This window comes from Bacillus rossius, chromosome 1 (assembly GCF_032445375.1).
Source record: "Bacillus rossius redtenbacheri isolate Brsri chromosome 1, Brsri_v3, whole genome shotgun sequence".
Classification (NCBI taxonomy): domain Eukaryota; kingdom Metazoa; phylum Arthropoda; class Insecta; order Phasmatodea; family Bacillidae; genus Bacillus; species Bacillus rossius.
Window position 1 is genome coordinate 34,086,980 of NC_086330.1, and position 25,399 is coordinate 34,112,378.

General features: G+C 35.2%; 1 protein-coding gene across 1 annotated transcript; it reads right to left on the minus strand.

Annotated features, from left to right (window-relative positions):
• Positions 1–25: 25 nt before the first annotated feature.
• Positions 26–25,399, minus strand: LOC134534170 (phosphatidylinositol 3-kinase regulatory subunit gamma-like). The gene is made up of 6 exons (XM_063372310.1): positions 25,207–25,399; positions 19,512–19,691; positions 15,373–15,649; positions 14,598–15,022; positions 13,191–13,439; positions 26–12,782 (listed from the first exon to the last, which is right to left on the minus strand). Exons 2-6 carry the CDS (start codon positions 19,646–19,648, stop codon positions 12,512–12,514), a joined length of 1,359 nt encoding a protein of 452 aa, XP_063228380.1. The 5' UTR covers positions 19,649–19,691; positions 25,207–25,399; the 3' UTR covers positions 26–12,511.

Here is a 25,399-nt window from a genome sequence, read left to right on the forward strand (position 1 = left end):
TAATTAAATAATTTTAGAACACATCTGTATCTAAATAAATTCTAGTTTAAAACACAAAACTTTAAAATGTATACAAATGTGATGTAAACATTATTATGGAAACTGTTAAATGAATAAACAAAATTTAAAGTCTTTAAATAATAATAAAAGTTTACTGGCATTGCCTTACAAACAGGGGCAGACCCAGAGTTGACTTCTGGGTGAGGCATCGATAGTCTGGACCTAGTATAATACCTGTTTATTACTTCAGAAGTCATATTATCCAGTGCATATTTTATCCTTCCGGGGGTGGGGGTGCACATGCCCCCGTATTAAAGCATTCATTTATTAATTAACTAATTAATGTATCTATTTATTATAACTTCATACCACTTAAGCACAAAAAAAAAATAACAACATAACCCAGATGAAATGGTTTTGTGGGCTAAATCGTGCAAAGAAACTCATTACAAGACCCAACTTATTTTCCAGTTTTATTAATTTTTAAGCGACAGACAAATGCTCAATGACAAACTCAGCTTAAAACTTAAACATCTGAAAAGATTTCAAACTCTATTGAAATGTATAAAATACATTTAAATGTAAAAAATAAATTTTTTTCCTAAATATTAAAATCAATTTATCACATTACATGTAACTTTATTTTATTTTATGTACATGAAAATAAGCACTATTATTTGAGATTTAAAATAAAAATAATACAGTAAGTCCTCTATTTACGTCGTACCGATTTACGTCGTTTCGGATTAACGTCGCTAATGTTTGAGTACTCATGTTTCAATTTAAGTTGTCGCCGATTCACAATAACGTCGTTTACAATGACCGTAAATCTTTATTTTAACCAAAACACCGTATATAATTCGTTTATAATTCTTTGTTTCCTTCGGTAGTTAATTTATGCTATGTAGCGTAAGCTACACGCTCACCGCCTTATCTTATCATACATCATGAGGGACGCTTCCTGCTCTCCGCTGCTCTCCGCGCGGTGATGCAATACTACCAGCCCGCCCGCTCGGCCACCCACGTATCTCGCACGTAGAAGTGTTATCTACTTCCCGCAACGACAAAGCATTTTCTCCTACCCCTTTTCGTCCAACTCCTTGGCACTTCAGTAGAGGTGTAAAAGTAACTAAAAAAAGTGTACTCGTATGTATTCGTTACTATAACAATTAGTACTCGTTACTTTCGTATCGTTACTCGTTACTTCTGATACCGCATAACGTGCTATGTTATGTAACAGCAACGAATCGAGTCTTATTTCGTACGCGTACAGTATGACATCGCGTAAATAATAATAAATCGAATATAAACAATTAAAAGTATTTGATAATTAACAGCTTTTGTTAACCAAGAAACAATAAAATCTCATTAGAGCAGCTTTATTATAATATCTCTTTTAAGATAAGAACATAAAACGTGAAAATACGCGATAATAAAAAACAAAAACATACATATTTATAATTTGTAAAAAATACTTTCTTACGTTGTTTCTGTTCCAATCTCAAACTTTGTCTACACACACAATACCTTTAATAAACAGTAAAAAACTTGGACGACGAATTTCCAAATTATACTTTTCTTAATAAACAAACATCGTTCTTTGTAACGAATAAGCGCGCGCATGCGTAAAACATACGAAAAATGCGAGTAACGAAATGCATTTGTGTGTAACGTTTCGTTACTCGTTACTAGATGCTTTATCGTGATTAAATGCGTTTGTAGTAGGCCTACAGTATCATCAGCTCACTGCAATTTATGATTTTTTCTTCATAAGATGTCTTCCAAACGACTATATATCTGTTTTTATATTTCAATCAATAAAGGTAATAAAGCAGCTGGTTAAATAACCATTCTATAAAGCTGAAAAGTACTAGTTGGACTTGTTTCCCACGCTGTCGGTTGTAATTTGCTGATAAAATTGCCCGTTGTCACGTCTGCATGCCAGCGCTTCCGGCCCACCGGTGGCATGAAACATGGCTCATTTTGCGTCGTTTCTATTTACGTCACGGTTTTCAGGAACGTAACCCCGACGTAAACCGAGGACTTACTGTATATCACATAGGTTTATATATATACAATACCAATAGTGATCATTCATGTTTATTTCCAACTTTAAACTATCTTAAGTGAAAAATAAGTAACCTGGACTCATTGTATCTACTAAGCTGCACTTGTCTACACAGAACAAGCAGTTACTTGTTTGTAGACATTTTCAATGATTTAGCTGTCAAAATCCTCACAATTTTGAGAGGCATGGTAAAATAAGTTTTTCTGAAATTCAAACCACACCATGAAGCAGCCAGTTACATTTCCTCTAAACCTTAAGTGTTTTAGTTCTGTGATCCACTTAACTACCCTTGGTTTTCAGTTGACCCAGTGGTATCTTTTGAAGGTGCTTTTTTTTCCTTTTTATTTTTCAGAGTAGAATATTTCATGTCACTCCATGAATCGTCCAATCAGTATATGGCATCTTTGAGGTTAAACTTCTTTCAGATCCTATAAAATTGGGCTTTTATCTAGTTAAAAATATAACTTTGCCAGCTAATTATGTAAATATTAAATTTTATATGTATGTTTTTATTTAGTTTTGTAAATTTTATGTCACTCAGTAAGTCAAAAGGTTTACGAGGGTTTAACATTTATGTATTGCCTTTCACTTAATATTAAGTATTTCAATTATACAACTGAGCATTCCACATAGAATATATCTTTCTGTTATACATTAAGAACTCTTAAAATATAATTTTCAGCCTAGAAGAGGAGGGTGGTTATTTTCATGTACATAAAATTATCAAAATCCAGTATTTTAGATTGTAATAATATTTTTTGGTGATGTAAGAAATTATAAAACACCCCCTTTTTTTTAATTAAACCGTATTTCCACCGCACAATAATTTCAACATTACAACTACTCTACACAAACACAGAATATATTACATATGAAATACACAAACATACAAATATTACAACTAATGACTATTTAACATTTTCTTATACTATTATACTTTGAAAAGGACTAGACATATAATGACACAAATTTTACAATTTTTGTTCTTAAAATTACCAAATAATTTTCTTAGCACATTAAAAATATAATACACATTTATTTTGTTGTAAAATTGGTATTCTTATAGAACACTCTAATTATTCCAAAAACAAATTACAACAAAAAATATTTATATTGCACTATAATTTATCAGGGCACAAAAAATCCATACAAACAAAAACATACAATAATCAGGACTACACTGTGTTTAAAAGATAGATTGACAAAATATACATGAACGTCCATGATTCAGCTAAAATTTTCTTGACAACACGAAAAACTAAATTTTAACAGACAAAAAATTACAGTTGAGCTCTAAACACTCCAGGCAACAATTTCTTGTCCCATCCATAATTTAATTCAACAAATCATTATGTATTAATTATTATGAATTTCTAATCAACATTTAAGCCAAGTTGTCAAACTACTTCATAAAGCATGGATAACATTAATATTGTCAAAAAAAATTATAAAACCACGTCCACATTACGAATGGTTTCGATGCCACAAATTTGTTATTCTAGTTGAGTTTGTTACATACTATGAAACAAAATAGCTTAAAATCCATCCAGTAAATCACAAATTATGCTAATAAGCACCATCAAACACTAGAATGTCTACCTACAAGGTGTCTGAAAAGTCTTGCAACACTAGCGTTTGGTATACATAATTAACAGTGTTTGATCAACAAGTCTTTCAACAAGTTTCACATATGTCTGAACAAAAAATGGCAGATTGTTGGGCTCCAGGGCTATAGCATGGCATTGCTCAATTGTATTAAGTCCAGTTCACTTTTATTCAGTCTAATTCCATTAGTAAAAATGTAGACCCAAAAACAACATAGTTATTAATCACTTAAACGATATGCTAAAACAAAAACTTTCAACTGAAATACAGCACTGTGCAACTGTATCCACATTAACCCCAAATGGGTTAATAAAGCATTTCCCAATGTAGATTCACAAAGGACGACAATACATTTCCAAGCGAACTACAAACCACAACTCGCAAGCTGCATTCACTACAATGCGGGTGCACTGTTAACTCATCCCAGCAAAGGAACTCCTAGTACTTCAGCAAACAGAGGAACTCTGAAGGAATAGCGACGCATCTGCACAACACACTAGTCCTGCCGTCCCTACGCAGTAATTCATCATTCAAGCAGTAGCTGGCACCGACTACCCGAAGGATGGACAAAACCCTACTCATTTATGCCTTGAGCCGCTCGAGGAATAACTCACTGCTGCCCTGCTGAGGTGAAACACACCAACTGTACGTCAAAGCAAAAACTCAGCACGCTCCTCTGCTTGAGGAATGTGAACTTGCTCGTTCGGCTTATGTGAATCCTGTTTTTCTCATTTCAATTGAATTCGTAATTGAGTAATGAGTAACAAATTATTCACAAATATAAAAAAAAAAAATTTAGTACTCACAGACCACTAGTGGGCCTATCGAATCCTAGCAGTCAAACGCACGAGTCTGGGGGACATGAGTTCTAGAGCTGCGATGGATGCAAGGTACCAACTTCCCCTCGGACACACCGACACGTGACTACGACCTACGTGAGCATGCACACACCTGCAAGGGACGAAGAGTTTGCAAGTTTACTAGTCGTTCAGAGAAAAACTTTTCAACCTAACAGTTTCTAAATACTCTTGTATACACAAATGAGTTTCACAATCTGTAAACATGGAATATTGTATGATTTAGTATAGCAGGTATACCTACTGTTTTTGTGATCACATTTTTTTATAGTTTGTTGTTTTTTTTGTAACTGAAACTGAAATTATTAAACTTAGATATTTTCCTTGGATTTAAATTGCAATATGAAGATTTATTGTATTGTCACTCATGTTATGTTAAATCTTAAAAGTGTTATTGTCTTATAGCAAGAACGTTTTGGCTAATTTTAATGTTAATGGCTTTGTACAGACTTGTTTCTTGAATTGATAAAACAGGTTATTCAATATATTGCTTTTAATATGTACCTAATACGTTACAGTTATTTACTTTACAAAAATGTTAAAAAAGATGTTACTACTACTGTTCAAAATTAAACCGTAATTTTAAAAAACATTGTTGGACACATTTCTGGTTGGCAAATACACGGAAATGATAAACTCTAAAGTAAAAAAATTTGTAATGACTGTGGAGATAAGATATTTTTACAGTAATTATAAAAATTACTAACATCGTACAGCTTGGGAAAACTTATCAGAAATTTAAAATACCGGTACTGCAAGTTAGAATTATTAATTTTGGTATTCTAATTTATTATGAAGTAAAATTACTATTTAGAAAGAAAAAAAAGCACCAACATATTTATATGGGTCATTAAGTGAAAATTAAGACAGCTACTGAAACTTTGGCAGAGTACACCGAGCTAGAAGACAAGGGGAAAAGAGAGGACCAGGAAGGAGACTAACAGGATGACTACAAATATATGGTGAACCAATTCCAAGATTTTTTCGGGACCCTTTAATGACATTTTCTAAGAACTTTTTTATATTTTCATCAGCATCATTAGAATATGCCTGCTTCGACAAAAAAACAACAGCCCCACTGGAATATAATTTAATGTATGTAAAACTCATTTTTTAGATGGTACAAAATACAATTATGTTGTATCCCTCACATTCCCATACTACTAGGCAGCTAGGCAATTACTGCAACAGGTGACCAAAATTTGTTGATTTAACTATTGATTGATGAAAAAAAAATACTTATCTAGTTTTTTTCTTGTTTTTTTTTACTGAAAAACAAAAGGACAAACTTCATGTCCCTAACAGGTCATAAACCTTAGTTGATAAAACACATATTAAGAGAGATAAATTGTGTCAATAAAAAGGTCTGCATCAATGTGTGCTACAACATAACTGTGTAGAATAATATTTGTATTCAAATACAAAAATCAAAACTTCCAGAACTAAAATTCTGCACAAAAATTTTAGCAAAATAAATTTTTTTTTATTCTTTTACTACAGCATTAAGCTCAGCCCTAAATTCCATACAAAGTACTCTCCGCAGCTAGAAAAAAAACTGGAACTTCAACACAGCGAGCAAAGCTGGTGCTTAATGAGCGAGACATCTCTTACCAAAAAAAAAAAAAAAAAACAAGTCTTATCAAACACACTGATACAATGTTTTTTTCAACAGCAACCACCAATAGAAAAATGCAATGTTCTTAACTACTAACACTAAAAATATCAATGTTATTCAGGCACTTTTCTTTACATAAACTTTAATAGTCTTCTTATAATTGACCATTATATAAAAATTTCACACGTGAAACAGTATAATACACAACTGCATTTGCCGCCATACACACATACATCCTACAGGTGAAAAGCAGCTTCCATATATGTATGTACATACACAAAATTGTTCAGACTAACTGAAATAAAGGCTTGACAGTGAAAAATAGAACAATTCGAATGAAAAAATCAGACCTTCAAAATGCAGAAAGACAAAAGATAAGGAGAGACAGTATCTTTATATCCCCACAAGACAAACCAACACAGATGAGGAAAGCAACATACCGTGTTTTCTCGCATTTTATTCTAAAATCAAGTTTGAAAAGAAGGGGTGCGACGATTATGCGGAAAAAAAAATTTTTGTTAGGTAAAGTTATTCATAAATCAAAACCTGTTCATGGAAAGTACGTTTATTTAAAAAAAAAAGGTTGAGTATACAAGAGCACGCAAAACAATTTATATTAATAATTCATTAAACAAAAATCTTTCTTCAACTTTAAATAGAAAAACCAAATCTGTGACCCGAACGCAAGCAACTTGAAACTGTGACGTGAACTCACACGTAACTACCGTCGTAGTACATACTTTCCACGGAAGAAAACGGGCTATCAAATGTAGTTAACTCGGCACTAGACAGAGAGCGCGCGACCCATGTAATCAGCAAGATATCGATATTCGACTACGTGCGCGCGCTCTGTACGGGAAGCAACATAACCAAACACGAATGATGCCAATTAGCGCTGGCTACATGTTTATAAGCGGTACACCGCGGCAACGCAGGCGGTCAGATAAAGGAAATAACATTTAAAAACATCTTTAGAAGAAAGTTTACACGTCAGACAACTTCGTATTTCCGTTAATTAAATAAGTAAATGGTAATGTCCGAATAAATATTAGATTTCTACTTTAAAATACATTTATTTATACGGAAAAGATACCTACACAAAGCGCTCTGCATTTAATAGCGGGACCAAAAACAATATGCAACGTTTACGCCAGAAGTTTTTTTATCCCAATTTAGACGGCCTAAAATATAGGTGCGACGATTATGCGAGTGCAACAGTTATGCGATAAAAGAGGGTAAGTTTGTTACAAGAACTGTATTTTGCATTAGAATGCAGTTTACAGTTGATTTAATATAAATGTTCCATCCGTTCCACTATAGGAGACACCTGACAAATAAGGACAATATTTAATGTGTGAATTGTGAAAAAACTGAAAAACACTGAAAAGAATGTCAATACACCATACAATACCAAAAATGCAAGTTCAGTAATATGCCTTATATACCAAAATATAATTAAATAAAATTAATCATTATAAAAAAAAAATTAACTTCAATAACAAAAATAAAATAATATTAAATTCAAAGAATGTTATTATTTCAACATGAAGTTTGTACCAAAACACATCAAACCAAAATGATAGAAGAAATTAATATTACTGAATTTGGTTTTTACTCTACTGATATTGGTACATTTTTTTAAAACACAAAAGCTTGGTGATAAATTTTCATTGTTCCAGGTAATTCCGTCCTAGGCACACTTATGAAATTATTTTATTGTATAACTGTACTATGTATCACATTGAAATGAAATATTTTTTTGTGAAATAAGTACACATATCCCTCACTTAGCACAACTAATTTGTTCCTAAAAATGCTCGTGTTATTCGAAATCGCGTATTCTGAAGCATTAGTTTCCATAAATAGCAAGGATGATTTATTTTATGTGTTCCAAAATTGTGTAGGAAAATATACTTTACGTAATATAAATGCGAGAATAACACTTAATTATAAATATGTCACATCATTAAACTTGATATGCCTCCCATCGCACTATGTATGACAAATACGACACCACGTAATGGGAGATATGTGGTTATGTACTCTATCGTCAGTCGGCTGGCTGACTTGCCCGCCCGGGCGTGACCTTCAACTCACGTCGCATACCTTTCCAAACCATCCTTTACTGACAGTAAAACCGATATTACTGACCGGATAATTACATTTTAATATTTCAAAAATTTAAGTGCTTATTCGCGTATTACCACCTGATCCTATCAGATCAATGATTATTTTTTTCATTGCAACATTCATTTAAGAAACTTTTCCATTTGAATCATCTTTTCATTTCTGTTTCGGTATCTAATGTCAAATATATTCCCGCTAGTACAACCAACAGCATCAGACTTATATAACCTTTGATAAGAGTCCTTATTTCGTGCAATTTTGTGCACAGTTGACTTGCTTAATACTAAAGTGCGACCAACATAAGCATGGCCTTCATGACAATCTGCACGCTGTAATACTTCTAGTTTTGTCTCAAATACTTGAACACGATGCATTATGAGTGATCAAGCACGTAGTTACCATCAGGCGCTAAATGAATCCGCGCAATCTGAAGATGAGCTAAGTGAGGGATAGGTGTATTAAGAAAGATTTTAGTATCATATTTGTTGAGTTATACACTATTTTTATGATCAAATATAATGTATAGAAACATTAATACTGGAATCTTCTGTTTTGAAAATGAAATTGGCCTCAAAATAACACAATAAAAATGTGTACCTAGCCTCTGCCATAATTGCCACAACAGTGGTTTTCATAGCATGAAAATTAGCTGGTTAGTTTCTGCAACATTGACATTGACAATTTCTAAAATTAGATGCTACTAGAAAATTGTTTTCCATCTATACCTTTTGACAGCACTGTTTTTTTGGGTTGCTGACGTAGCAAGAACTAAAATTCAGTTTCACTACAACAGTGTTTAGTTTACCTTGCTAGCTGTTCCGAGCAAAATGAAAATTCATCTTCAGCCATTTATCTTTATTAAATGATTTTTGAACCAAAGTTTGAAGAATTTTTATACATACTGCAATAAATAGTAAGCACCAATCATTAATACCTCTGCAATACAATGTTTCATATGCTTGGGAATTATCAACAAACTTTTTCTTCTTCAAAGTTCTGTGGATTTTCAGATGCTCAGTTAAAGACAACAGAAATTTTAGTGAGACAATATTAAACACGACCAGCCATTTGAACAAGGACAACTGGTTGATAGACCAAATGTCCCGAGTTTGATTCCCGACTAGATCTGGGATTCTTCACATGCGGAAGTTTACTTCCCAGGCACCATAATGCAGAAGGCAATTAAATTATTGTTAACCTTCACAGGATCACCCTTCGAAGCTGCTAACCCCACTGTCGCATTATATGGGGTCAAGGTAGTCAGAAAGAACCAACCAGGACTCGTCAATTTACCCTCATAATGTGAAACCTTCACAGGAATCTCTAAATATATAGCAGTGCATCAGTTGTGGCCATCTGGTGGCCCGCGGGCCAGATATGGCCTGCGACATTGCTTGGAACGGCCTGCCTAAACAATCTTTCAGTAAAATATCGTTTGGTAAACTGTCATATACTAGTCATCTTTCTTTACCCATACATAGGATAAGTATTCAGCAGACACTGTTATGAAGTCATGGCATTCTCAGAAATATTGAAAAAAAATATTATTTATATATTTACATATACATATTTTTATAACCTATAGAATGTATCATGGTAATTTCTCTTAGATGAAAAGTTTTTATTTAACGCTTTTTTTGTAAATACTAAATTTTAAATAAAAATTATTTTTCATTTCTTCATGACATACCACATATTGAATTTATTTGTTACTCCACAGAATAATAGGACATTAAAAATCTTTGTCAAAAATTTGATATTTATTCATGAGTGTGTGGCCTGCAATTAGCTTGAAGAATAATATGTGGCTCTAGAAAAGAGTGGAGTTAACCATCACTGTCTTACATCGTCACTGAGTTTTAATTATAGTAGAAGGGAAACTTATATGTGTAAAAATTTTCTTAGTATGTTTTATGAAACTTTCCATGAATTTATTAATTTACTTCATTGTCTATTTTATTTCCTTTGACATATCAAAATTAAAACAATGCTTAAAAAGCATTTAAACATGGGGAATAATTATTCACAGTAGTAAAAATTCACCAGCTTTCTAGTACAGTAGAACCTTAATTAACCAGGGTAAAAGGGGAGGGGGGGGGGGGGAAATAGTTCAGCATCATTAAGCGAAATTCACGGATAATCTAATTCAAATGTATTTAGGTTACACAATACAGCAAGTTTTGTAATTTATACAAAACAAATGTACAAGTATTACTGACACTAATTATTAACTTTTAAAAATATGTATGAAAAATTACTTGTATTAACCTAAAAGACACAGTTTTACTTCTTTCTTGTCCCTTCCCTAATGAATTACACTTCACGGGCTTGGTCTTCCCCCCCCCCCCCCCCACCCAAACAAATATGTTTAATTTTTAATTGATAATCCAGTTAACAGAATGCCCGGTTAGTTGGGTCATGGATAATCAAAGTTCTACTGTAACTTCATGTGAGACCAACACACAAGATCACAACACACTGTCATTTCAATAGGTGCATTAGAAATAATTGAATAATTATTACACTTTCCTCTTTTATTTTAAATGATAATGGAAGACACTGCGGACTGATACCACAGCTATGCACACGCCCTGAGTTGGCTTCTGAATGGTCATTAAGCATGCAGGTCGATTAAACTGCACTGGGACAAGATAGAAGCACAATACCCACATAGGGCGTCTTAAACTGTCGCTCAGATCAGCCTTTTTCCAAATCCTGTTACTCCATGCAAAAATGTGTACATAATTTTCGAGAAGGCACTTCCAGAGTGCTGAACCAACTTCACAACTTAATCTGGACATTTTAATGAATTATTCCCACAAATTTTTACTTCATGTGGTTACTATTTCTATATATATCAATATACAATAGGAAGGGACCAGATTGTATGGTGAATTGTGATAATACAGAAAAGCATGTTAATAACCCATACAACACAGAAATGTAAGTTAATAAACCATAAAGCACCAAAATGTAACTTCTATCAAAAATTTAATCAGCACTTTTATTCAAAAAATAATAATATTTAATATATTACATTCAATGAGTGTAACGTATTCAGCATGAATATTTTTAAAAAAATGTATGAACTATGTACAATGGAAAAAATTTATGTTACTCTTTTCTGCTCCTACAACTGTTATAAGTGATTTATTTTTACATTATGACATTGGTACATTTTTCAAACCAGTTGCAGATTTATTTTTATTGTTCCGAGTGCATCATCTACCAGTCAAAATGACACAGTTATGGTGAAATAAGTTATAAAACATTTATGTGTGATGTGTGTTCCATAATTTGCTACATTTATGAATAAACAAAATTGGCCTAAATATAAAACCACAAAATCTTGTCTCTAATATCAAGCACAATAACACAACACAAAATAGATGTACTATTTGCCGGAACATGTCAGTTTTTATGTTGGAAAGCTAAAACCTTTCCAAATTATTTAAGTGAACAGTCTCCAACTACTTAATTTTCGATGTGCGAATATGAACTGAAACGAGGGATCAAAAAGTTAAATTAAAGTTGGAAAAAGGCTGCTGTTAATTAAAGTCGTGTGACTTTCAGTACCATCACTATTTATTTTGGGAATAGTATTTGACAGTCATTCTCAGTTTCATTAGTTTTTCATGACTTTTTTGACCTGAAGACCCCCTGACTAAGCATGATTCACATTCTACACTAGTGTTTCTGCACCATTACCATGAACCTATGCTCACTTCATTCTCTCACACACAACTTTTGGAACATTTTGGTGAAAGTCAAAAAGACAATGGGACTAACAACACAAAAAAAAAAAGATAATAAGAAAAGTTGTAAATATAATTTGGAACGTTTCTCATCTCATAATGTTTTTAGTATATCAAAAGATTATTATATATATTATATAAAATATATACTACTTACAATATATTATAATAAAATCAAAATATATAATATTATAAGAAATTAAAAATTATATGTGAAAAGTTTTAGACAAATAATATTTACGTGTCATAATCATAAATTTGGAAATTGTACAATTGTATAAAGAAGTTTCTATTCACCTTAAAGCAACTCACATCACTTACTACTTTACTTGTAAATTACATTTACAGTAAAAACAATCACTTCCAAAAAACATTAGACTACACAATGCATTTACTTTTAACTTTTATGGTATAAATGCACAGTCATTTATAACAGTGTGGCACAAAGCAAAGTGCAACATGATATGAAGCACAGACTTGGGATTTAGCGTTGTTGAGGTAATACGTATACCCCACTCGTAGGAACATTTATCTGCTGCGTTGGCACTTGTAACGATGGTGTCTGATTCTGACACACGTTACTGAACACTGGATAAGCAAGAGTTGTATTGAGCAAATCATTGTGCTCTTCCAAAGAGTTCTGAGCATAGTGCAGTACCAAGGACGTTAAGGATTCATAAATGTTGTACGGCTCAGCAAACCCATAGCCCCTTTCTTTCTTGTAAATAATACAATGATTAACAATCTTGTTGCACCTGTCAAGACAGAACACCATCAAACACACACCCGAGACAAACCTTTTTTATTTTATTTCAAACCCACATGTTAGTTTTCTACACTAGTGAACTATCCTACTATATTTTCTTTATATGTAATAGGCTAAATTTCAAGAGTATGAGCATGACAGAACACCATCAAACACACACCCGAGACAAACCTTTTTTATTTTATTTCAAACCCACATGTTAGTTTTCTACACTAGTGAACTATCCTACTATATTTTCTTTATAATAGGCTAAATTTCAAGAGTATGAACATGATTCAAAAAAAAATTGTACACCATCTTACCCTACCTTATAAACAAAAAACTGACCAGTCTCCTATGTAAAAATAAGAAAACTGCATCCCTTTAAAGTTAAAACTGGTAGCTGCCGCGTACTCACGTGATTGAAAGTGCATACTCCCCGGTACGGCTGGGGCGAACAAGGAAGGTACCGTCTGGCTTTCCCGCCAGGAGCTGCTGAGCCTCGTCTCTGGAGCAATCCTGGAGGAACCAAGTGCTTGGGTCTTGGTGAGGCAGCTTCTCCAGGTCCAGGTCATCTTCAAGGTCGTTGGAGGCAGACGATGTTATTCCTTTCGATGCCAAGAAATGGTTGATCTGACTCTGTTTGAAACCTTGTGAATTAAACCACCTGAAAGAATTATCAAATCAGGATTACTAAATGTATTTAAACTTTGCCTCAAAATGCTGCATTAAAAACAAAAATATTTTTTTAATAACAAAAACCAATTCTTTTATAGTTTTTTTTAGTGCAGTTGACACAAAGAACAAATAAAATAGAATATATTTTTTACATCAAGCAGAATAACATGTTTACTCATAAATTACTATTTACGAATTTTATTTTACCATAGACTTTGACACAATTGTGGGTGATACACTAACACATATAACTAACTATATATGTATCTTCCCAAAACCAGAACTTACTGTCTCACCATCTAAGATATTGCAAGTTCTCTCTCTTCACTGTGGGATAGTGGCTTGGCTAAAATTTAATTAATCAATTTTGTTATAAACATTTTGACAACAAGACAGTAGAGAGAAATGATATGATAAAGCAGCAATGGAATGCACTGTAGAGATCGAATAAATAACTCGAGAAAAACACCAGCCCAAGGCAATGTTCCCAAACAGTGAGGGATGGAGAAATAAGAGCTCACGCAGCAGTGCAAAGCATTCTGGGTGGAATGAACTGGCTCAGCATGTAATGTTTTTAGTAGCCACTTTAAATCATGCGTGCAAAGGACAGCTATAGAAAATTGGAAAATATTGTATTAATATGCAACGCAACATCTCCCACATTACCAGTCAAATAGAATAATCAATATAATTATAAATATACCAGCTTATTATTTTTTTTTGCAAGTAAAATTCCAAAAAACAGCTGCTAGACAGACTACAGAGCACAAAACTGCTATACTATTTCAGTGTTGATAAACAATGCTAGTTTGCTAATGTCAAATCATTCTAACTAACCAACTACATAACTCGCACTTAACACTTTCGGAACGACGTTAAGGTTTGTCAGTTGCAACTCATGTGATATAAAAAAAAGCAACAAATTTCTTTTTTTTGTAAATACACTTTCTTACGTTGCATACAGTGTGGCAAACAATTCCGAATCACATTTTGTAGTATGTTGCTGATGAAGAACTAAATTTTTCTATATTTGTTACCATGAATTATACGTAGGTGTATAAAACAATGAGACTATATAGACAAATAAGTTTTAAAGCAGTAAGACTCATTAAACAGTAAATGCAGTGAAGAGGGATCAGTGACTCACGCAAAGTGTCGTTCCCGCTGCCGGAACAGCTGGATGATGTCCGGCTTGAGGGTGTGCATCTCGCGCTCCAAGGTGCGGTTGTAGGCCACCTGCTTCCTCAGGTTCTCCTCGAGCTGCCGGAGGCTCTCCTTCAGCGACTCCAGGCGCTGGCCCAGGACCACCTTGTTCTCCAGCAGGCTCTTCACCTCGTGCGGCTGCGCCTTGCTCTTGAAGCTCTCCTGGACCGCCAGCTGGTCCTTGAACATGCCCACCGCCTCCACGAACGCATCCAGGGCCTGCCGCTTCAGGCCGATCTCTTGGGACGTGCGCGAGAACACTTCGTAGTAGTTGTCGTACGTCTCCGTCTTCAGCATGTACTCTTTGTGGATCTCCACCAGCCTCTCCACCACCTTGTCTTTGTCTGTAGTGCTCGATATCTCATCCTCCTGAAATTGTGAAATATTATCAACAAACACAAAACTCAATTACAGAGTGGATGGCTGAATGAATGAATGCTTAACAACTCATCAACATTCAGGGTCATTATGATGAGAGGTGATTGATGAAATGCAGGGGTGACAGAAACGGAGAACCCTAAGAAAACCAAACGGCTCCCAGAAACACCTGCCACTTACTAAAAATCAGGGCCGACCTCACTACGAATCAAACACGGATCACCTTGAAGTGAGGCAAGTGGTCTGGCCTCTCACCCACCCTGGCCCCTATACACAAAACTTCTTTGAGCTAAATGACCCTTTTAATATAAAAAAAAATAATAATTTAATACATCACTCACCTGTTGGTACTTGGAAACAGGGAAGAGCAGTTTGATGTCTAACGTTGAATTGTACTGAGCCAAAGACACTGTGCGATAATGCTCGACCAGCTCCACAACAGAACTGAACTTGAAAGGTTCGGAGAAACCGTACTTCCCGTTGCGGAAAACAATCTTGATCAACTTGTTTGTTCCGCCTTTCCTCAGTGTGAGTGTGTACTCGCCACACTTGCTGGAAGCATTGCGAACTAGGAACGTACCGTCAGGCGTGTCTTTCAACAGTTCATTTACATCTTCTCTGTAAAGAAAACATAAAACGTATTATTTACAACAGATAAATAATACAAACTATCTAATCTGCTATTTGTAAATTCGGGCAAGTATTCTAAAATTACACATATTGTTTGACTAATCCACAGCTAAATAATACATTTCTTCGTTAACATCCAAAATTAGTAAAGACCCAAAAATACAACTTGGCAGATGAAAACTGAACCCTAAAAAAATGATTCTGTATTGATTGATTCAAAATGTATTTGGCCATAAATGAACTAAGTATACTCTAACTTGCTGTAAGGGAATATGGTTAAAGAAAATTTGTGTAGTTTCATCTTTGTGGCGGCACCAACATTGTGCAGTTGTCAAGTAAGCAGTCTCCCTCTGTTGACCGCGTGCCGATCCTCACAACACACACAATTTGTTCCCTTGGGGTATTGTTCTAAAAAAATGCTGAGACCTCTCTTGGCGGTGCCTCAGAGTTCAAGGGAGTTCAGAGAATGAGTTACTCCAGGAAGTCATGTTAGACAGCTGATGTCAGTTCACTGCAATATTGTGAGGTTACTATCAGAAGGTGAAATGTGTTAAGTAAACAAGATATGGAGTAGAGTCAGTAAGGTGCCTCGAGCTTTACCACGATATGCAGTGGAGCGGGTGCTCGCAAACGAGGTCCTTTGTTCGACTCTCACATAGAGTAGAGCCTACAGCTACTAGACTTCTTGTAAAATGCTGAGCATGCAGAGACTACAAATAAATAGAAAGGTTCTTGGAAATACTAGTCAATGTATTGATTAAAGGACTCTATGACTCACTCAAAAGAAACCTTTTAGGCAGGAGACAAGTACTAAGACCACGAATCCAGCACACGCCTCTCTCTCTCCGCTTCTATTCCTATCCAGTATCCCTCTTCCCTTATCCCCTTTTTGACCAGTTTAACTTTGTTTAACAGTGACAGAACTTACATCTCGACACCTTACAATGGGTGTGAGAAGTTCGGCTTATTACATTGCTATAAATGATCTAAGTATAGTGTTATGAGCAAACTAGCGGCTGGGCCGCAATGCAGACCAGTCAGCCAGCCCGTTAAACCCCGGGTGAGGCGCAGTTCTGCGCTGCACATTCCTTGAGCCCGGCCTTGCTAGTCCCCTTCCCCCGCTCCTCTCACAATCTGCACTTTGTCATTGACCCCTCAGTCCACCTGGAGGTTTCTGCGGGCTACCGGAGGGTATACCTAGCGTGGAATGGCATAACTAGGACATCATTGTTTTGGGAGCTTCAGGTGCGAGACCATTTCAGAAGGGGGTTGAGGGGTATAAATATGGTGATGCCAACCTCCGAGGGAATGAACTGAAATGATCAATTGACCCCTTCGTAAGCAAATGCAGACAACAAGCGATGGGCCTCTGTGAGGCAGTGTGTTGAGACAGAGGTGCGAGGTAAGAGACGACGGTAGGGAGAGCCACTGTCGAACTGAGCTCCAGTAGGGAGAATGAACTTTGGATCGAACGAAAGGGTAATTAATGTGTGGACAGACAACTTTTTGATTTTTAATTTAATTAATAGTGTTAATAGTAGTAATAAATAAAACTGATTTAAATTATTGGGTTATTTTTTAAACCTGTTTTCCAAATATTAATAATATTTTATCTTCAGATTGCAATGCATTCAACATGACTTCATCAGTATCCACTCTGGTGATCATGACTAGCTGTAGCCTGATACACAGTGTCTACAAACATCTGGTGAATCAATTTCAGGATCTATTAGTAGTACATAATATTTTCTAACACTTATAGCATTGGGCCATGTTTATATATAGTAACCCAAATTAAACTTGAAACAAAATAAATCTACTATACATAGGAATGTGCTTATTTATTTTATTTAGTGTGTGGCTATAAACTGACGTAAAGTGTCAAACCCAAAATGCAAATTCAAAAACGGCAGTTGGAAATTGAAGTTTTGAGACTTCCAGCACCATTAATGTTTATTTCATGACGAGTCGTTCAATTTTGTTACTTTTTCATAACTTTTCGTAACATGTAGACATCATGTGATAGCAATATGATGAGGATGTTAACAGATTTCAATACCGGAATGCTTTGAAAGAAAATGAAATGCAATGAGACCATGAGAAATTAATGAATTAATTAATTAACTGTGGCAGGATTAAATCTATTTGACATTGAGGTCATTGGACACAATGAGAGATGAAGTAATTGAATGGAGCAGCTAAGGAATGCAATTACAGGCAAAATGGGAGCACCCCAAGAAAAACAACGGCTCATGGTAATATCCACCACGTTTACAACGTTATGAATAATCTGGGTTGGACCCTGCCAAGAATGGAGTCAAGAATTCCTTGGTAAGAACAAATTAATCTGACTATTTGCAAAAGACTTGTACAGGACGTCTACTACAAATAACTGATAAATCAATTTCAGGACTTTTTAATAATATTTTCTTCCAAGATTTATCATATTACAGAGAGATTATGTCCACACTCATATACACATTTATATGAATATAAATACATAAGATTAAACTAAAGCAAATTTTATACAAAATAGAACTATTTGTAGGAACATACAAACTTTTACGTAATGTGCCGCCAACTAATATTTTTGGCACAATTTTAAATTTGAATTTTTTTTTAAAAATTAATTAATGTCACCAGTCATTCATTCCTTTGCTGCAAGAACTTAAACTTGTTCCTCCTCCTGTAGACTCCCATTCAACCTTTGTTAGACCTGTCTCCCCAATTTTACCCAGCCCTAGATCCGGTTTTTGTCTAGTCTTGTGCCAGTCAGACTCAGTATCGTTTTATCCCCGCCTTGGTGCACGAACGTAGCCTGTAATTCGCCTCCGATCCGTGACGAGAACTGCTATGACTTGCAAGCTCTTAGGGCAGGCCACTTCCAAGACCTCGCCTGACGCGAGCACTTGACATGATCGCAAATCATCTTCGCCAACGTTCAGTCACGATGCCGGGCTCAGAAGAGCCACTTTCCCACTGTCATCGGCAGTCCCCACACCCCCCACCTCTCCAAGTTTTCCTGGGAACACTGGCCCAGAGCGATGACTGGCCACTAACCCTGGCCAGGGTCGGCCACTCCCCAAGGCCACCACACTAGTCCCAAATGTACATGCTTATGCCACCTAGCGGTAGTTTTGCGAATCATTTCTCCTGGGAGTTTGAACGCCCGCTGAATGCCTACCCTCTGGCGTCTCTCGCAGTAACCAGTACCCCGTAGTTCCTTCCCCGGCCACCAGAGCACTGGCCTAGTCCGCTCTATACCCTTCATGCTGCTAGCTGTCGCCTCGTGCGAGACGACCTCTACTCGGTTCAGCCACACCTCAGTAGGTCGCGCTGACATCGAGCAGTACCACCAACTTGGAGATATCGAAGTCTGCCTTTCTCGACAAGCACCTCGGTAATCTTCGAAACATTTCGGTCTGAAAGCCGAAGCCTTCCCCCCTTTCTTTCTTTAACGTTGCCTTTTAATTACGGGTTTCTGCCGCCCCAAACTTACTGCACGCTGCGATTCAGGACTGACTGCTTCGCATCTACATCATCAGGACACCTCCCTGTTCTTTTCTTTAAAGATGTGATTAACTAGAAAAGTGATGATTACCACAACGGTAGTGTTTAGGCGTTAGTCAGTCCGTGTAGATCTAGCTCGAGTAGTCTTGTCATGTCTTAGTTATCATAAACAATTAATTTTTTAAAAAAATCATGAAACATCCGTTGCGGGTTCGTGTGCTCAATAACCGGGAATATCATGGAGAGACTGACAAGGTGTAACAGTAAGAGATAATTTCCACATGATTTATGTGGAGCAAAACTCAGTGAAGGAGAAAGGTGACACAAGGGGGGAACCCACCTGGTGATGTCCCCCCAATACCACTCCGCCTCGTGCAGCGACTCCGGCTCGGGCTCCACGATGGGGAGGGGGCGCGGCAGCCCGCGCGGGGGCAGGGTGGGAGCCGGCGCGTGCGACAGAAGCTTCTCCCCCCACATGACCAGCGCGGTTCATGCAGCCGGGCTTGGGCCAGGTCCTCTTCTGGAAGCACACACAAAGTTTTCTTGTCATTAATATTTATCTAAGAGCTTCTCCTGCAAATTCATTATGTTACCTCTTTTGCATTTTGTATTTCGTCTCATATAATCTCAAAAAATATTTACTAAATATTATGTCGTAGTGGCTACTAACATGCAAATGTTCATAATTATGACTGGTTCCTTTTGCAGCTATAAAATAAAATTGTTGAGACCCAACAACCAATCCCTACCAAATTCTAAGATTACCCTAGGTAAGAAAAAGAAAATAATAACAAATAACGTTTTAGAAAATATACTACCTCAGCAGTCATATTTTTATGATGCCCTTAAGAACACATTTAGTTGCCTACACACTAAACCTACAGATTTTTAATTTATTATAAATTTAAATGTTTTCAATCAAAATTTTAAAAGCTAGCTAAATGTTTTTTTCCCCGCTAATATTATGTACTGGATTGGTAACTGTCTATAAACCCCAGACAAGTGTTGGCTGGTTACACCTTAACACTTACTTAGTAAGCAAATTAATTGAAATATGTTCAAGAAGTAATTTTTTTGCTATAACCTTAGCGTTAGTTTGTTGGTTAAGTTCTTTTACTGATTTGCCAAAATTATGATAATGGTGTCATCTGCAAATAATAGCATGGGTGAAATACAACAATTCAAACAGAACAAAAAGTCACAGGCAAGTGTACATGACCAATAGCAGAGGCCCTACAATTAAGATTTTCTTTTCCTTGCAGTGCACTGTGATAATAAAAATAGTTTTCTGCCTGGAATTTTTATAGTTCCTACTTGTGTTGTTATTGTAACTTTTCACCATGATTTCATATCCATTTTGTGATGCATAAAAATGATCATGCATACCTGGGGTCAATAAAGGACTAACATTTTTTTACAATTTTTCAAATGTACACATGGTGTACAGTAGACTTGTGTAGTTCGTGAACGAACTAGTTCGGAAGAGCGCTCCCACAGACGAACTACGCGAACTAGTTCCCAGATCCCTCGCTCCTCAGTTCATTAGTTCGTTCTTTTTCCGATCTCCTTCTTTTAGTTCTGTGCATATGATCTGGCTCTTATCAAAAGTCGACACTCGTTCTCCCTTTCGGGTATTAGCAACGGCTTTGTCGCTGGTCTTTTTGGCTGGCTATCGTTATCTGCTCGGGTCGGATAATTGAAATTTCAGACGTCTAACGGATACTGACTTTACAAAAATATTTACTCTTGATCGCTGAAAATGTTTACTGCAATGAAACATTTTCAAATATAATTGTTTTGTTGATGATGATAGCTTTATACTCGTGTCCGAGCACGGTAACTTCGTGGTGGGGAAACCGTGGTGTATACTGAGAACAAGTCAGACATAATTACATTAGGTAGTTATATCAGTGTTTACAAAATGATTTCAATATTCATAAAATAATTTTGACAGCTGATGACAACTTTAATATTAAAATTTTGACTTATATAAAACCATTGTTAAATAAACTTATTTTTGACGTGACGTCTAATAAATCGATGAACAACGGCTGCACGCACGAAAAAGTGTCCCGTTACGCACATTGTCCCGTTACGCTCATTGTACGCTTGCGCCGCATCTATCTCTCTTCCACTGGATTGGAACCATCGATTTGACTTTTTCGAGGCACATTAAACTTGAAACACTTCCATTCGTTTCCTACTTTTCCTACCATCGTCCTATCCTTAACAGAATAACACAGAATGGAAGAAGTTAAATAGCAAACATGTATAAAACGTATAGTTAAAATAATCTCTTCGTTAAAGTAATAAACATATTTGAATTAATGAGTGCAAATAAAAGTAAATTTATCAATTAAATTGTAGATTTCGTTTCACCCCTTCTTTGTATAAATACAAAATAGTGATAATTCAATAAAAATGATTAAATTTTATTTATAAAAGTATGAAATCATTTCATCAATATTTTGTTATGACGTCACGTTAAACTATCGTCCGTAAACCGACTTTTAGAAAAACAATTTTTTGTTGATTATTTCTAAAACATAAAAAAAAAATATTTTTATAGGTCTGAAACGGTATTTTATTCACTAAGTTAAACACATTTCATAAATAATATTTCTTAAACTAGCTAATAAATAAATTCTATTAGAAATTAAATTTTTTTGATTATAGTGTAAGTTAAGTGATGAACTTGCTAATATTTAATTATTGAATTATATATAGGTCCTAATGAACATACACATTCTTAAGCAATATTAGCATACAATCTTTCTTTAGAGTTATTATTAGTTTTTCTATGTCTAATTGTAAGGTAACAAATTAGAAGCGAAATGGGTCTTTTTTCATAATAATTTACGTAAGTAATTGTGTGGCCTGTACATAATAACGCATTTTTTGTTGATTATTTCTTAAAAAAAATCAAATTTGTATATTTATAAAACGATATTTTATTCACTAAAAGAAACACATTTCATAAATAATATTTCTTAAACTAGCTATAAAATAAATCCTTTTATAAATTAAATTTTTTCGATTATAGTGTATGATAAGTGAATAATAAAAACTTAACTTATATACGCCATTTTACCCAATTATGTAAATTATTGTTTTATTTACTCATTTGCTGTATAATAACCCAAAAAAGGATAATAATCTTGGCGTTCACAACACTGATCATTATAAAAAATAACTACTATAACATACAAAGAAGATCGCCTGCAGTAGCGGTAGAAAAGCGAACGAACTATCTGCGACCTGTCTTTGAATTCGAGATGGGAGCGGACGAACTAAAAGAGCGACCTAGTTCGCCAAGGAGCTGCGAACTAAAAGGAGCGCTCCCGGTCGCGAACTATTATGCGCAAGTCTAGTGTACAGTGTCTATTATACGAGTGCTGAGAATGTTTTTATTTGAATTTTGAATCCGTGGATTTGGTTCTGATTTTCAATTCTGAATTCATTATTTTCACATTTTTCCAGACCTTAGACAGTGCTACAAAAGCTAGCGATGAAACTGGCCCACAGCCCGCACGCCAGACTGCGGGAGGGGCAATGCAGGTAGCGCTTAACTCCATTACGCTGTGCAGCAAACCGATTAGCAGCGGCGCCTCACTATCTCCCCCTCCCTTTTTCCAACGCATTGAGCCCGGAGATTATTCTTTGTATTTCCCGAGGGTTCGACACATTCCCAAGGCCCCGTTTACCGAATTGGCGTAACCAGGACGCCACTTTTCTCGGAGCTTGAAGTGTTAAGTCTGGGATTCTGATGACACGACACATCGGAGAGCTAAGAGACCTTTCCAGGGCAGGTCTTGACAGGTATATAAACAAAGACAGTGACCTGCGAGGGAAGTGAAGAGGGTGAGTGACCCCGTGCGAGGGATAAACGGACGAGCGGGCTTCGTGTGCAAAGGTTGGTGCATCGGCGGATGGTGTCGCGGCACGGACGAGAGAGTAGTGCGAGGCAGTGGTGTGGGGACTGAAGTGGATGGTAAGAGAACAACAGCAGAGACAGCCCTGTCAAGCCAAGTTTTCATGGTGAGAGTAAAGAGTGATTAATTTGTGGACAGTCAATTAAAATGTTATAATTTGATTAAAAGAGTTAATATTAGCTGATATACATAAAACTGTAATTAATTAATTGGACTATCCTTTCCGGGTATGTTTCCCCTACATATAAAAATAATGTGCAGGTAATTTCATGATCACTCTGGGAAAAACTACGAAATTTTCTTTTATTTAGTAGGTTACTGAAAATTGTGACTATACCTAAAATGTAATAAAATCATTTCGTAATTCCAAATATTTTATTAAATAGGAATGCTGTTATTTGTACGTAAAATGAATGGTTAGTTAGTAAAACCATTTAAAAGGTTGGATAGGGAAGGATAGTAAAAAGATGCTACTCTATGAAATCATTGAAATTTCTGCTGTTGAAAGTTCCATATCACATAGGTAAGTATATAAGTTTATAACTCACTCCTAATAACATGATCCTGTCTACATTGACCGTGTGGTACATGATGCTTGATGTTTTAGTTTAGTATGTTGAAAGATCCTGGACATAACAAAATTTGTAATATAACAATGAATTATGATCATAAGTTGAATATATAAATAAAATAATTTCCACAAAACCTGAATTTTTTTTTGTATTGTGATAATAGAGTTTTTGCTTGGCCAGGATCTTTCGACGTACTAAATTAAAACAGCTTTCATCATGTACCACAGGATCATGGGATAAAATTGGATACATGATACAGAATCATTACTGCACATTAAAACACTTCTGTTTTAATATCTTGAGGACAAAATAAATTAAAATGAATGCCAAATTGATTTATTTTCTGTTTGATTGAAATAATTGTTGATGGTACAGCCAACACAAAAAAAAAACATTTGTGCAGTTCTCTTTAGCATTTACGTTGGCTTCTCCAATTTTCTGCCATTTTATATAACAATTTGTTTAGAGAAACATTGGTAAATATTAAAGGTAGGGGCACAACAAAACAAAGGCTAACATTTTAAGAAGCATTTTTTTTATATCCCTACCTTCTTCCTAATGAGTGTGTACAATGGCATTGCAATACTACACATAGTTTAGCAGAAATAACAATTTTAATGGTTAAGTTAGGTAAAACAGTTCAATCGCTTTCATCGGTTTACGATTGGTATAAAATTGTAAACTTTATATTGCCTGTAATGTAAATATAGTGACGTACATTCGTATTGTGTTTTAGTACCTAGTGTACCCAAGTTTGTTTTCCACAAGAGAGATCCCTGATATTGTTATCAGTACCCAACTGTTCACTTGATATTAGCTGCAATTTGATCCTGTGTTTATACAAGATACTTATGACTACAGCATCAGCTGAGGCTGTTTTGAAAAATAGAGGAATTTTTAATGATAGTACTTTATGTGCGGAGCTAAGACTGTTTTCCACCCTAATTTGTTTTCCATTTCAAGGTAAATTTAATCATTCATTTTCGAATTTCAAAAGACTTGCAAACATCTTGTTCCAAGAACTCAAAATGGCAAGTCATATGTATCTTTGGATGAAATTGCTACTATTGTAAAATAATTTTCCATAGCTAATGACATAGGTAATAAAAACATCACAATGCTGTTTTACACAGTAATTAGGAAGACGGTAAGGATTATTTTTCCGTTTAACACAATAGTGTTCAACATACTGCATTCCAGTAACAGTTAGGTACACAATGTTGGACATTTAGGCAATACAGTTATGACAGAATAAAAATAATGCATCCTTGGTGAATAATTTAAATTAATTCCAATAAAGTGATTATAACCTTATGTTCCCAACGAAAATGACCGCTAACAAATTTAGACCGCAAGAAAATTAAAAACAATCTTAACAACAGACACCTTCGAACATATTTACCACATGTAACCAAATGTGACCAATTGATAATGCAAAACTAAGATAAAAAATTCACCAAAGAATCAAACTGATCTTTCCAACCTGCAATACGATCAAACACAATAAATATTAATGAATTGAAAAAAGTACCTTCAAACACCCTTCTATCTCATACAACGTTTCATCACAAAGTGGTACGCTGATATAATTTTCATAAACCGATTCATTTAGTATTCAAATAGTAGCGATATTCAAGAGAATACATTGATGATCACAGAATAAATACATTTCCTGTGTCCATGGTTAACAGCCGTCCATTATCAACACAAATATTAAAAAACAT